This window comes from Grammomys surdaster, unplaced genomic scaffold (assembly GCF_004785775.1).
Source record: "Grammomys surdaster isolate TR1022 unplaced genomic scaffold, NIH_TR_1.0 343, whole genome shotgun sequence".
Taxonomy (NCBI): Eukaryota; Metazoa; Chordata; class Mammalia; order Rodentia; family Muridae; genus Grammomys; species Grammomys surdaster.
Window position 1 is genome coordinate 1,186,678 of NW_021604762.1, and position 14,447 is coordinate 1,201,124.

The window sequence follows — 14,447 nt, forward strand, 5'->3', positions numbered from 1 at the left end:
GGGAAGCAGGCCTGAGGGAGGAAGCAGGCCTGAGGGAGGAAGCAGGCAGAATTCGAGGAGAGAGGGATGCTAGCAAGGGCTGGGGCTGGGGCGATTTGTGGGATTGATTACGGTTACTGCCCAGCTGGTACCCCCATCAGCGGACCAGACCCTGGAGTGAGGACTAGGTCCTTCTAGCAGAGAAGATGGTAGAGGGTATGGTCACTCCTGCTCTTCTTTTATACTCTAGCGTGGCCCCTGAGGGCTCTAAGGTACCATTCTCCTATGATTCTGTCTCCAGCCAAAGTTCCGGCTCCAGTGGCTGTGCACTGTGGGAGTGTCCCTCAGACTAGTGCTGGGCTCCGAGCACCCCCACCTGGAAGCGTCAACTCCAGTCTTCTTCCTTATGATGAAGGTGAGGACTTGGCCCGGTGACTAGGTCACACCAAATTGCTCTGGTGACCTCTCTGAGGTCTATGGCGTGGAATGGAAGAGGATCCCCTCGAAACTACCCAGTCAAGGCCACCGGCCACAGAGCTGGAACCCAGGCTGGAGGAGGAAATGTCTGCATGTTTGGACATTCTCCATCTCTGTCAGGTGTCTTGTATCCAGGCTGTTTAAGATGCTCCTAGAGACTAATTTCAGGACGTTTGCAGAAGTAGAGGTTTGGAGTTCAGTGAAAATCATCCTTAGCTACATAAGTTTGAGGCTAGCCTGGGCTACATGAGAATCTGTCCAAAAGAAAAAAAACATTTAAAAGGTGAAAATTATACACTTGTGAGCATTTAAATATGGCAAAACTTTTATATACCAATTTTTATGTGAGCGGAGTGATGCCTACTTTTAAGAATTATTTTAAGTCATAGAGAAGCAATGCAAAGAAAAACAAAGCAAAACTTAAGCTAAACCAACCAAACAACAAACCTCCCTAAATCCTCAAAACGAAATCCTTAAATAAAAAGTAGAAACAAACAAAAAATATTTTTTGGATCTCCTCAGGGAATGAGGGGAGGAGCCCCTGGGGATGGGAAAGAGGCGCTCTCAGCATAGATTAGAACTCTGGGAATCTGGGGTCCCTCACACTCCAGCAAGACAGGGCCCGCCTCCCTGGGGGCCTGCATCTTGGCCTTGGGAAGGCACTGGGGTCACAAGCATGGCAGCTCTGCTTGGAGCTTGTCTTGATTCCATGTAGCCCCTCTGTCACCTTCTGCTCCTGGACTCTGCTCTGGTCTGTAGACTGTCTAGGGCAGGGCTCAGCCTCTTTGCTCTGTGTGGAGGCTTCTGTGACTCTGCATATGCGTGTTCTCTCAGGCTGTGGTTGGTCTGGGAGTTTGGCTGTCCTTGAATTGTATGCCAGCTACAGTCCAACCTCTGCAGGTTGAGCATCAGGTCTTAGGACTTATGTCGAGGGATTCGGAGGAGAGAGACAATATAGGCGAGCTTTTGCAAGCTCCCTGCCCACAATGTCCCTTGTCTCTCCAGGTTCTAGGACTCCTCTGGGCCCAGTAGTTCATCAACCCCTTCACCACTCACTACAGCTGAACATTTTGCTCTCTAACTTAGGGCACATCTTCTGTTTACCTCGAACCTATTAGCTTTGGCTGAAAAGCCACTTGTGTGTATGTCTCTCTCAGCCTCTCCACAGCCGGCGTCAAGTGTCCTGCCAAGCAGTGAGAAGCCATCGCAGCTCCTGAGTGGGCATGAGGACCAGAGTGGCCTCATGCTGGATGCTCCTTTGAAAGGCTGGCAGGCCAGAAATGGCTACCCCAGGAACCTCGGAGCTCTGCCCTTGGGGTCCCACCCCATGGCAGCTATCCCCTCCCTGGAATCAGAAGCCAGCAGTGTGGCCCGGGACACTATCCAGATTAAGGACAAACTCAAGAAGAGACGGCTCTCAGAAGGCATGGCAGCATCTTCTCAAGGTGAGCCATGGTCCAGCCACCACCCACTCTGAGAACAAAGATGCCACACCACACAGGTTATAAGGGTCAGCAGGTGTTTGAGCTTTTCAGAATCTACTGGGGCTGGTCAGTGGGTTTCTGCTGAGGCAGGTGCTGTTGTGGGGTACAAGGTAGCATCATTTCTAACAGAAATGATGGAGAGGGGCTGTGTGTCTTTTGGGCTAGCTTAGGAGTGTCAAGGCAGGTCTACCCCTTATCAGTAGCTGAAGAAGTGAGGAGGGAGAAGGAATTGATTAGCCACTGCATCTGCCTGACATTTCGTGGACATGCAGAGGACTGGGCTTCACCAGGCATATGGCTGACTTTGCTCTGGAGTGTGTATCCCTTGAATATATTATTAATTTCATGTTTCTGACCAGCACATGGAGCAGAAACAACTGGAGAGGAGAAGTTCTATGTTGGATCACCGTTTCAGTGCATGGTGGGGCAGGCTGGGTGCTGTAGCTCTGTTCATGGAAGTGGGTGCACATGTCTGAGGCTGGTCCTGTCAGGAAGCTGAGTGCAAGCTTGGACCCAGAGTCTGGGCTATAACCTTCAAAGGCCTGTCCTCAGTGACCTACTTCCTCCCTCCTCCAGCTGGGCCTCATCTCCTGAAGCCTCCACAGTTGCTCTAAATAGCACAGCCAGCTGGGAGAGTGCTCCAAAGAGGAGTCTGAGGAGGGACATTTTCGATCTGAAGTTAGGGTTGTGGAGGATCATATGCTGTCTCTCCAGGGCCAGCTGTGCCCTCTCTTAGCCCAACACTGCTCTTGTCTTTCCACCCGTACCATCTTTGATTTTGATTTGCATTTCTACCAAGTTTTATGGAAATGAAAAGGAACCCACAAAGCCTGCTGCTCATCTAGTGTTCTGGTGGATGCTAGGTGCAGGGCTGGGGAGCTTGACTCTCTCCCCTCCCCCTCCATCATCCCCTCTTGTCCCAGGACATGAGGCCTAGGTTAGTATAGCAATCACCCGCAGCTCTCCGTGCTCCAGGTACTAACGTGTTCCCCATCTTACCCCTGCTCAGCCTCTCTGGATCCGGTGGGAGGCCCCAGAGGAGTTCCTCTTCGGAGCACCATCCCCCGAACCACCTCACAGAGGCTTCTGAGGGTACCCAGGCCAATGCCTCCCATCCAGAGCATCCCCACCACCCCTGAGGCCAGCAGTGCCAAGGAGAAGGACCTGGACCCACCTGGAGGCAGACAGGATCTCCAGGACTCGGGATCTAGTGCCCAGGAGGTATGGTGGCTCTGTAGCTGCAGGTCTTTACTGCAGTTGCCTTACCTGCTTTCTGTTCCTTTACCAATTCTTGTCCCTGTGCCCCGTGCATCTCTGCAAGTGTCTCAGGACAGTCCTCAAGACCAGGGTGGCATTGAGAGAGACTCTAGGCCCTCGCTTCACTTTCCCCATAGTGTTCCAGACCGTTACAGCTGGCCTGAGAGTGTTGGGGGGCTGCCTGAGAGGTACAGGGGCTACAATACAGTCTATCCTGGAATTGGTGGCCCTTAGGCTTTCTTTGGTATTCATGTTTTGGGATTTGCCCGGTTTTCTGGTCGTCTCTTGCTTAATGCCAACTCGTTGGCATGGGGACCACCTCCTTCCCAGGCCTATTGTATAGATCTGTAAAAGCAGAGCTTGAATTGGGTGTTTTAGAGGGTCCCTTCCAGCTAAACATAGTCAAAGGTTTTTCTGAAATGAGAAGACAAAATAAATCCAAAAAAAAAGTTAAAACAACAGAAAAGCTTGTCAGTCTTCCTGGAGTGGCTGGGAAGGGGCAACCTTCCCAGAGGGGTTGGAGTGGGCCTAAGAGACTGAAAAGGGAAACAAGAGGACATTTTCCAGCATCCTCTCGCCAGCTGGCAGGAGACACTTTGTGCAAGGCTACCAGGAGCTGAAAGCACAGTGTGAGTCATGCTTCCAAGGACCAGGCTCCTTCCCGCTCGCAGGTGCAGATTTCCAGGCAATACCTGCATTGTGCCGATGAGAAGATGCTCAAGTCTTTAGGAGGCATCGTGATCCCGCCCATTCCGAAGGCCCGGATGTCCACAGGGACCTCTTCCTGCAGGCCTGGCTCCTTGCCCAGCCCCTTGTGTCCAGGCCAGGATGGGCTTATGGGACCAAGGGCCCCACATGCGCGGTAAGCAGCTTACTTAAAATCTCAAGTCTGTTTGTGGTCATCTCTCCTGTAACGTGTCCCACCCCCTATTCCCTTGGGCTCATCACTGCTGAGTCATCATGGCAGGCATGGCCTTGAGGCACCAGGTTTGGAAAGGATAAAATCCCCTCCCATGAATGCCAGACACATGAATGCCAGACACATTGTTTCAGCTTCTCTGATCCTGGACTCTGGCTGGCTCTGAAGGCATAGGTGACAAGCGATGTGGGCAGCTTGCTTTCTAGTTTCTTAATGTCTACAGTTGCCATAGTGATGAATAAAGTACACATTGTTTTAAGGCATGATCAAGTTCATGGTGACTCTTTCTTATTATGTATTTTCTTAGCCAATGGATACTGAAACCACCACCATTATCACGTATAATGTGTGTGTATGTATATAATGTATATAGCATGTGCTCATGTGTGTACATGTTTGCATATGCATATGTGTGGGTATATGGGTTTTTCATAAAGCTTTTGGACTGCGAAAGGGTCTTCATACCCAGAAACAGTTGGGACAGAGGCTCTAGGTTATTATGAATCTGCTCGTAAAGAAGACAGGCAGCATCTTCTAAATGGCTATCAGCATCCAGTGGCTAGCCCAGACTGATGCCCCAGCGAGGCACATATAAGAACTCATAGGCACACGCCTGTGAGTGTATGTCTGTAATCATGTTTGTGTATGTGTGTGTGTTTGTATACACGTGAGTGTCTGTGAATGTATGTGAGTATGAGTGAGTGTTCACCAACTATGGGTGTGACCCTCCTAGTGTGGAGTTAGTTTACGTTCTATCGCTATGATAAATCATCACAGGGTCAAGCAAGTTGACCGTTTCAGAGGGTAAGAATCTACTATGGGGCAACATCAGGTATCATGGCACAGGATGCCGAGAGCTCACATCTTGACCCTCAAGTGGGAAGCTTTTGAAACCCAGAGCCTGCCTGTAAATGGCATAGTTCCTCCAGCAAGGCCACACTATCCAAACATTGCCACCCACCCTGGACCAAGTGTTCAAATGCCAAGACTGTGGGGGCACCTTTGTCATGTAAGCCACTGCATACGGTTGTCACAACCTCCTGCATTTCTTTGGCCTGATCTTCCAAAGTCTTCCACTTCTCTCTGGCTTTCTTGATCTCATGTTTCCTGAGCTACCTTCTCTGCACACTCCCATGTCTCCATCTTTGTCTGGGCTCTGCTGGGCTGTGGGAATGTGCCCATGCACTTGCTCCTGCATGGAAGCTCTCTCCCTTCACACGCAGCTCACTCTGCACTGGCCTCCTTTGCTGTGGGACACTCCTCCTGGTGCCCGGCTTCTCCTCCTCTCTCAGTGGCATTAGTGGTAGAGTCCTTGCTCTGTCTCCCTGGTTTTTATACCCGTGTCTTGATCCTCCAGGCACTCTCTTACATGTCTTTCATCTGTTGCTTAAATTTGCCCATCCTCAAAATTCCTGTTTTTTTTTCTCTTTCTTTTTTCCCCTGAAGTCTTTCCCCGTGACCGTGATCTCCAGGATCATGGGGCTCTGGCTGACTTTGCCATAGCCTGACCTCTCTCTGGAGACCCACACTGTCACAGGACTTCTGGTTTCTCATGGCATGCTGGTCGACATTGGAGGAAGTAGGAGGGAAGGGAATGCATATTACCATGGCAACCTGAGGCACCTTGTGCTTCCCCAAACTGCCCTTTGACAGAGGAGCTGCCTTTTGTCTCCATCTTCAGCAGCCTGGCTCTGGCTTCATGTGCTTCTTGTGCCTCACTGAGTGCCCCTCCCCATGCCTTTTTTACAATGACAGCAAGCACAGTCGCTCTCATCTGGTTCTCACTTCCCACACTGCACTCACAGCTGCTTCTTAACTTTATCCAAACGGTCCTGGTCAGCCTTATCCAGCCCCTTGCTTTTCAGCCTCCCCTTCCGTGTTCAATCCCCTTGCAACCCTTCTGTGATCTTTGACTTTCTTCACCCTTTGCTGTCAACAGCTTTGAGAGGCGACTGCTTGGTCTGACCCCCAGGGAGCAGCCTCCCTCCTCCTGTGCTATCTATAGGGTCCATCCAACTCCTTTGTGGGAGTGCTGGTTCCTGAACCAGAGCCTTACTTCCTCTGTGGCACTTTTCTGTCCTGCACATCAACATAGCCCTTCCACCTCTGCCTCACCTGGCCTTCTTGCTGGGGAGGACAGGACGGAGTCACCTCCGCCTTGTCCACACAGCACAGACTGCCTGTATACCCCCACCTCCCTTCCATTGCTTCATTGATTTAACTAATAAATCTTGCCAATTTAAATTGATTTTGTTTCCTCTTTATGTCTACCCATTTATCTTTTCTTGTTTAAAACCTCATTCTATTCTTTAACTTGGCACTTTAGAGGTCAGGGGCCATATCTCAAAATCCTGTGATGCTAAGCTAGGAGCCTAGCAGGAATTAGTCCCATAGAAAACACCCGCCTTAGCTGTCCATCTGCAACTTGACTCTCTCTTCCCCGCCTCTGTAAAGCTGTCTAGCAAATAGGTGGGAAAGTCACCCTATTGCTACTTCATTCATTCATCTGCCTAATCATTTATTCACGTCAAAAAAAAAAACTATTGAGCACCTACTGTCTGCTTTGAAAACTGGGGTGAAAACACTTTTGGGGGATGAAAGAGATTTGAAGGCAAATCATTGAGTCCAAGTCCAATGAGAGTGGAGGTGAGACAGAAGGTCTCACCAGTCTATTGGGAAGCCCAATAGAAAAGCATCTCAATGAGGCCAATGATTTCTTGGGGAGAATTGTGAAGGAGGGACAGCCCAAGATGGAGGACAAAGACACTCAGAGAGGGATGACAGGGACGTTTATAGGAAGCTACCAAGAGTCTGCTTGTGAGACTGGCTCAGCCTATGAGGGGCCTATGAGTTCTCACCTGAAACCTCTAAGCCCTATCTTGAAACAACTAGGGGTCATCGGAAGCTCTTAGGTGTGGGGACGAGACAGCTCTGATGTTAGAAGGCCACTGTGGGGATGGGGAGGTGGCTTGGCAGGCAAACTATGCAGTGCGTGCACGAGATCTGGGTCTCTAGAACCACTTGAAAGCTGATGGCCATCTGGACTTATCTATGATCCCAGTGTGTAAGAGGTGCAAATGGAATCCTTAGAGCAAGCTGCATAGCCACATTAGCTGGAACAGCAAATTGTGGGCTCAGTGAGGGAGCCTGTCTCAAAACATAGGGGACAGATGGAGGGAGACACTCAGCGTTAACTTTGGGCCTTCACACACATGCACACACATTTGCATGTGCACCTGCCATACATGTACTGCCCCTCAAAACACCAACACAGCCAGGCATGGACAACATATGCATCCAAGTTTTAAAAAGCATGGGAAGCAGTGGGGAGGTGAGGTGGCTAAGCAGCTAGCACACTTGTATGTAGCATGGGCCAAGGCTGTGGCAGGAGCTGAGGGGAGAAATCCAGGTCCTCCATCGGCCATGCTACAGTCAAAGGCATGGGTCTAACCTAAGACAGCAGTTTTCATATGGCTGCTGTTACTACCTAGGGAATAGATGTTTGCACAGCCAGGGAATTGCCTAGCCCTGAGCATGGATGGCCTGGCTGATAATCAATCAGCCCAATCTTGTTATCAGGAGCTATACCTTCTGCCACTCTGACAGGGAAACTAGCTCATCTCTTTGTCCCTCTCACCATCTCCCACCTTGGAGCAACCCCAGGCTTCTGGCCCTGGTGTCTCTGGATAACTGGGTCTCACACAGTTCTTTTCTCTCTCTTCCTTTTAAGATTGACTTGTGAGAATGGGCCTCTGGAAAAGACCCCTAAATCTCTGGGTACGTATTCCCATGAGGACTCATCTCGATTCTGTTTCTTTGCCTCCGTGTTCTGGTTTATGGAGTTAGGCCAGGGGAGACCTGAGGGCTCTCGGGCCAGGCCTCTCATTTCACAGATCGATGGAGAAGCTGAAGTCACCCCACGTTAGAGTGGTGATAAGCCTGTGCCAGGGACCAGGAAGGCAACGGTACTTATCGGCACCCACTCTTTGGAGCACCAGGATGCACACCAATTCACATAGCACATGATGGTCCAGATGAGAGAGGGATGCTGTTCCTTTTTGATGAACCAGGTGACTCAGACTGAGTAGTTTGATTCAGGCTACCTTGAGGCTCAGCAAGCTCACAGTGCTGCTCTTGGAGCCTGTTAAGCAGCTTGGCAAGACCTGCATCCAGAGTTGCACAGTGGAAAGATTGGGCCTGACACACACAGTAAGCACAGGCTTCTTAGTCTGTGTAAAGCATATAGAGATGCCATCACTGGACAGAGTGAGATATTAAACCACTCCTCATACGCCTTGGGCAGTTACTCTCAGCAGATTCAAAGGTCAGGGGAGCAGGGCCAAACAAAGAGTAGATGTGGGGGAAGGGCAGTTTTCTAGAAGGAGGAGGGAGAAGGGACAGGAATGGATGTAGAAGGTCATCCCTCCTGGGCTGATAATCTGCTGCTTGGGAGAGACCTTGGGATGAAGGGAAGCTGTACTGTGTCTGGAGAGTAACTAGAGGGCAGGAAGAGGCCACAGCCTGTGAGGGCACTCTGAGTTCAGACTGCACAGAGCTGACTGGAGGGAGGGTGACTGACTCCCTGGCAGGTCCCTGACTTATCAGCTCAGCAAGTGAGGTGGCTGGCAGAGTGACAGGCTGTTGACCTGGACTCTCTGAGCTGGGTCTGAGAGGCAAGGCTGGCAGCTACACCTCAAAGGCAGGTACCTCTCCTGTCTCCCTGGCTCAGTTGTGTGGAATGTGCCCCGTATGTCCTTATGTATTAGCCCTCAGATGGCAGGTATGGGGGTTTGGTCTAGGAGACCATGTCACCAGGTGTCCATAAACAGGGACAGCCTGCTCAGACAAGGCTTTCTAGGTGTCCCTTGGGGGTGTGGGTAAGAAATTGGATATATGAAAAATCTTCGAGCACAGTCTGTCTCTGGCTGTCAGTCGGGGTGACACTGCCCAATAGTCACTATAAGGGCTGCCATGCTGTCTCCAATCTTGTGGTGTTCTCACAGACCTCACTCTGAGCAGTTGACCCCTGAACATCTGCATCTTCTCCTGCCACAAACAGAGGAACCCTTCATAAAGAAATGATGACCAAAGAACCATGTAGATACAAATACTCAAAATGCCCTTTCCTGTCCCGAGCATCCCCAGATGGCAGCCCCAATCTCAATGAACCTCTGGTGAGCCGGCTCTTTTGAGATGGTGAACATCCAAATTTAGGGGCAGGAGGAAATTAAGGAACTCATTCCTGTTCTATCTCTGCTTTAAAATGTTCCTTTAAATCGAAAGACTGGGAAAATGCAGAGTGATGCCGAGCTGCTATGGAGTTGTTGTTGTTTGGAAAAGAAGGTTGCTGGGCCTCAGTTTCTCCATCTGTGAAGTGAGAGGATAGGACTAGTGTTCAAAAATTCTCAGGCTCCTTCTAGTTCTGCTTGAGTGGTATAAACGTTTGGCAGGATTATTTTATTTCACTGATATCCCACTCTCTGCCCACTTAGAATAAAATGTGCAGTTCTTGCTTTCTGAATGAATGAGTGAGTGAGTGAATGAGTGAGTGGTTGGAGTATGACATGGTCCTTGACATCCCTGGCAATGCTACTCTGAAGAATATCTAACTTCCCCATTAGGGAAGTGTGAGCCAGAAGGACTGAAGGTTGAGGGCTTGTACTGTAAAATCCATCAGGCACAGGGTCAGGGACCCATTGATAGCCCACGGTGCCACTGTCTTCAGCTCTGTCCCTCCTCTTGACTTCTCCAGCACCAAAGCCTTTGGTCCCAGCTGTCAAAGCCAAGTCTTCTGAAGCCACCCCAGCGTCACTGGCTTCATCACAGTCTGCCTTTACTCTGACATCATTCTCCAGCCATGCCAAAGAAACCCGCTCCCTGGCGAACGAAGAAGACCAGAGGGAGTCCAGCACCAAGGTACCAGGGAAGCAGGAGGAGGAAGCAGCTGAGGTCCAACTGTCTGGATGCAAGCACGCTTCTAAAATCTGCTGTGCGTGGCCAGCCAGCTGATGGGGAATGAGGCAGAGTCAAGAACTGCCAAGGATGTTTCTCCAAGCATCTGTGGGCAGTTTGGGGAGGAGGGCTGCCAAAATGTAGAGAAACAAGAAGGAAGCGGAGGTTGAGGGTGAGGACCAGGAACAAGGAGGAAGGCAGGTGGAAGGAGTGGGGAAGGACAGGAGGTCACACGTGGGCTGGAGGAGAACAGGATGCTGGAAAGAGGACAGAGGCTTAGCTGAACCAGGCTGAGTAATTTGAACTGACCCCCAAGATAGCAGCAGAGAGGCAGCTGACTCAGAGGCTGATGGGCCAAAGCTGTTCTTGACAGGCTGACAAATACCTTGCACTTGGAAGGTGACCTTGGGAAGGTGGCTTCTCTTCCCTGATTGAGATAAATTTAGTCATACATGGTCATTGTTATGGGATCCTTGTGTTCTTCCTTTGAAACAGGCATGGCAGCTTAGCTCTGAAGCCGATGTGGAAGGCCTGCCCTGAGCGTGGGCTATATCACAGACACAGATGCCTTGCTGACAACATGAGAGCCAGGCTCTAGTGAGGGTGGCCATGAAAATTCTATGTGTGATATGACTTTATCTTACAGCCTGCCTCAGCCACTCACTCCACAGTCATTCCACAGGCCTGGACACCACAAGTTGTTTTGTCCTAAACACATTATCTCAACTCCAAGGTCCTGCTTGCTCACTACCATCTCCTGATCTGGCTCCACCCACCCAGTGCTCCGGTATCAGCCTTTGGCTGTTGCCCTTTATCAGTGACATGCTGCTGGAACACGGGGCATTCCCAGCAGCCCAATGACTCTCTGTTGGCCTCTTCCACACTGGCCTCAGTCCTCACTGAGGTCCCAAATGTCACATCTCAATCCTCCTCTGCCTTGCACCAGATTTTGATTCAGCTTCTGACTTGTCCTTTCTGAACTTTCCGCCTAGGGACACAAGTGAGAAAGGAGATGTTCTAGGCTTTCATTAAGGCCAGTTCATCCCCTCCTTCCTTTGCATACCCCTCCATCTTCCTGACCTGTAGACACCAAGGACCCCAGGACTCAGTCCTCTTGTGCCTGGGTTACTCAATTATCTCAGAAAGTGTGTTTAGTCCGTGGCACCAACTGCTGTGTCTAAAGTACTGTAGGCTAAAGACTGTCAAAGTCCTCACTGCACCTCCCCTTCAGAATCTCTCTTAAATATCTAATTAGGTTCTGAGTCTACCATGTCTAGAACGTCTACATTTGCATCTGTAACTCAAAAGGTCTCTACCAGTGAGTGGCAACTCCTAGCCGCTCAGGCTAAAAATCTCAGGCCCACCTTTGGCTTCTCTTTCCCTCTCTCTATCTATTTCCCTAATCTGTGTATCAGCAGAACCAACCCTACTTGCAAACAGCTTTTGTGTTCCACTGTCCCTTTACCCTAGTCCACCGCCATCCCCACTTCTTGCATGGATGTCCCATTATTCCCTCATGGCTTTCCATGTTCTTGATTCTCTCTATGCAATGGTCAGCATGATCTTTGGGAAACAGAAGTCAAAGTGTTCTATGGTTGTTGATAACATCATTGGTGGAGGCTGCATAAAGGGGCTTCTCATCCCAACAACAACAACAACAACAACAACAACAACTTCTTTTTTTTCCCTCTTCCTCCTCCTCCTCTTCTTCTTTCTGGAACTCACTTTGTAGACCAGGCTGGCCTTGAACTCAGAGATCTGTCTAGTATGTACCTCTACACTTGGCTCCATTTTCACAACTTTTTATAAATGTAGGATTTTTATATTGGATATTTATTTGTCTACATTTCAGATGCCATCCCCTTTCTCCATTTCTCCTCTCTAGAACCCTCCATCCCATCCCCCCTCCTCCTTTTTGCTTTTATATCATTTTAATTATATGCAAGTATTAAGGCCAGTTCTAGGTTGAGGAACTAGCAATACAATAGATGTAAATAGTCAAGGAACAAACAAGACAATAAACACAAATAATTAAAGAACAAGCAAGGCAATAAACAAAGTCCCATGATCACTCCTGTGATCACTGTTTCTAAGGGTTTATCAGGATGACCAAAATATCTGAACCAACTTCCCTGTCCTAGTCCAACGTCATTTTCATGTCTGAAGTCTACTTCCTTGTTCTAGCCTAATATTTAGATTCCTGCCTGAAGTCCATTTCCTTGTCCTTGGCCTATGTCAGATTTTTGCCAAGCAGCCCCAAAAGCTCTCTGCCTCTCCCCCTTTTTTATTTCATAAACAAGACTGAGCCTGTCTTAGGTTGTTCTGCCAAGAATGCCTTCCTTACCCATTGTGGAATATGCATTAGCAAAAGCAATGCACTTCTGTCTTAGGTTGGTAAGGCTCTGTGCAGAATCTTACCCATTTTTGGCTTGCCAGCCTGTTAATTTAGTAACTCTTTCTGGGGGTCCATTTTCAGTTTCAAGCCATGTACTTTGGCTGCCAACATGTTGATATTGTTAAAGACAAGGTTTAACATGATGGGCAGGAATAAAAATATTCCCTTTATTTATTTTATGTATGTGAGTACACTGTCACTGTCTTCAGACACACCAGAAGAGGGTAACAGATCCCATTACAGATGGTTGTAAGTCACCATATGGTTGCTGGGAATTGAACTCAGGACCTCTGGAAGAGCAGTCAGTGCTCTTAACTGCTGAGGCATCTCTCCAACCCTCACAAATTCTGAAGAATATCAATCAATTTAAAGATAAAATGTTATGAAAACACAGTTTTTGGAGAAACTGCTCTCTCCAAGTGAAAGAGTTGGATCCTGTTACGCCTCTGTTCAATACTTTAAATGGCCTCTTACATCCTGATGAAAAGTTGGAACCCCTTGTTGCTGGCTCTAGAAGTCAGTGTAAAATAAATCCTGCCAGTTCCTGGCTTGCTTTAACTCAGTGCTCCCCACTTATTCTGGACACACCCCTCCTCAGAGACTTTGTAGTCACTTTTCTGCTAACATGTTTATCTCCTCAAAACTGTGTGGCCTGTTGCCTGTCTTCATTTGTATCTCCACTTAAATTTCATGCTGAAGGGAGTCCCTTATCTAAGGGGTTCCTTCCATGAAGTTAAAGCTGTCTTCTCGTTGCCTTACTTTTTTCCTAGCATATCTCATATGACATTACAGGCAGATTGACTATTTACATCCACCCCTTCCGTGAAGCTCCCAGGACATCAGGACTTAGCTCTTTTTTGTTCCCTCTGGAACGTGGCTGACATGTGGAAGGCAGTCTTACGTTTCACGACTAAATGAGTGAAAGTGTAGAAAGACTGGTTGGGTTCTCAAGGTTAATAGATATTTCCTTGACCTTGTGCCAGGTCCAAGTCACCATTTCCAAGTCTGCACAGGAAAAAATGCGACTGAAGCAGATGAAGGAGATGGAGCTGCTTCGGAGGGCAAAGGAGCCAGAGCGGGAGCGAGAACTGGCCTCCCAGGGCTTAGGCACATGGAGAACCTCAGCAAAGGAAGGTACTGATGCATTGGGTGGGTGTCTCCAATGGGAAAGCTTTCTGGACAACTCATGGGCTCTCAACCTTCCAGAAGATGAGCTTCCCATACCTCCTCCCCTTCCCCATCCTGAGACAGGACAGAGAATCATCCCTTGTCACCTACCGATACACCCATTCCCACAGAAATGTCATGCCAGGAATGCAGAGGACCTGCTTAGTCCAGGATCTTTTCCCACAGGTCTCCTTCCTTTGCGGGGCAGTGGAACCCTGTCAGAGCCTACTGGGATAAGCAGCCCACGAAGAAACAATATAGGAGTCCTCCAGAGGAAGCGGGCTAACCGAGCTTCCCTGCCTAGCATCCCTGTCAGCAAGCAGGAGCCTGGCTTTGCCCGACATGCATCAGGTGGGACTTGACCTCTCTCTGGGCCACCTCTGGGTGCTCTGGGATGTGGTCAGGGGGACCCTGGCTACCTGTCTTTGTCATGTTGCTCAGTAGATGGTTAGGCAGTTCTGCTAGCCTACTGTGACATGTCCTAGAGAAGTCATCAGTATATGAGGACCAAAGATACAGCCAAGGAACTACTTCCAAGGGGAGCTCTGGGAAGATTTTGGATGCTTGCCTGTGACTTCGTACTGTTGGGACTGGACAGGGCTGGCTGGGACCAAGGAATCCAAGATCTAGCAAGGAGACATCAGGGGACATGCCAAGGAACCAGGGGACATTCCATTCACTTTTAAAGGAGTCCTACCTCCTCTTCCTCTTCTTCCCTTTCCTTCTCCTCCTTCCATCCTTCTCCCCCTCCCTCCTCTCCCCCTCTCCTCCTCTCCCCTCCCCCCCCCCTCCTCCTCCTCCTCCTCCTCCTCCTCCT

General features: G+C 49.4%; 1 protein-coding gene across 1 annotated transcript in view; it reads left to right on the plus strand.

Moving 5' to 3' along the window:
* Positions 1-14,447, plus strand: part of Togaram2 (TOG array regulator of axonemal microtubules 2) — a 47,188-nt gene that overhangs the window by 2,115 nt on the left and 30,626 nt on the right. The window contains 8 exon segments of the mRNA XM_028779012.1: positions 281-394; positions 1,614-1,901; positions 2,950-3,161; positions 3,869-4,059; positions 7,847-7,893; positions 9,869-10,032; positions 13,447-13,597; positions 13,817-13,981. Of these exon segments, the coding sequence (XP_028634845.1) occupies positions 281-394; positions 1,614-1,901; positions 2,950-3,161; positions 3,869-4,059; positions 7,847-7,893; positions 9,869-10,032; positions 13,447-13,597; positions 13,817-13,981 (1,332 nt within the window).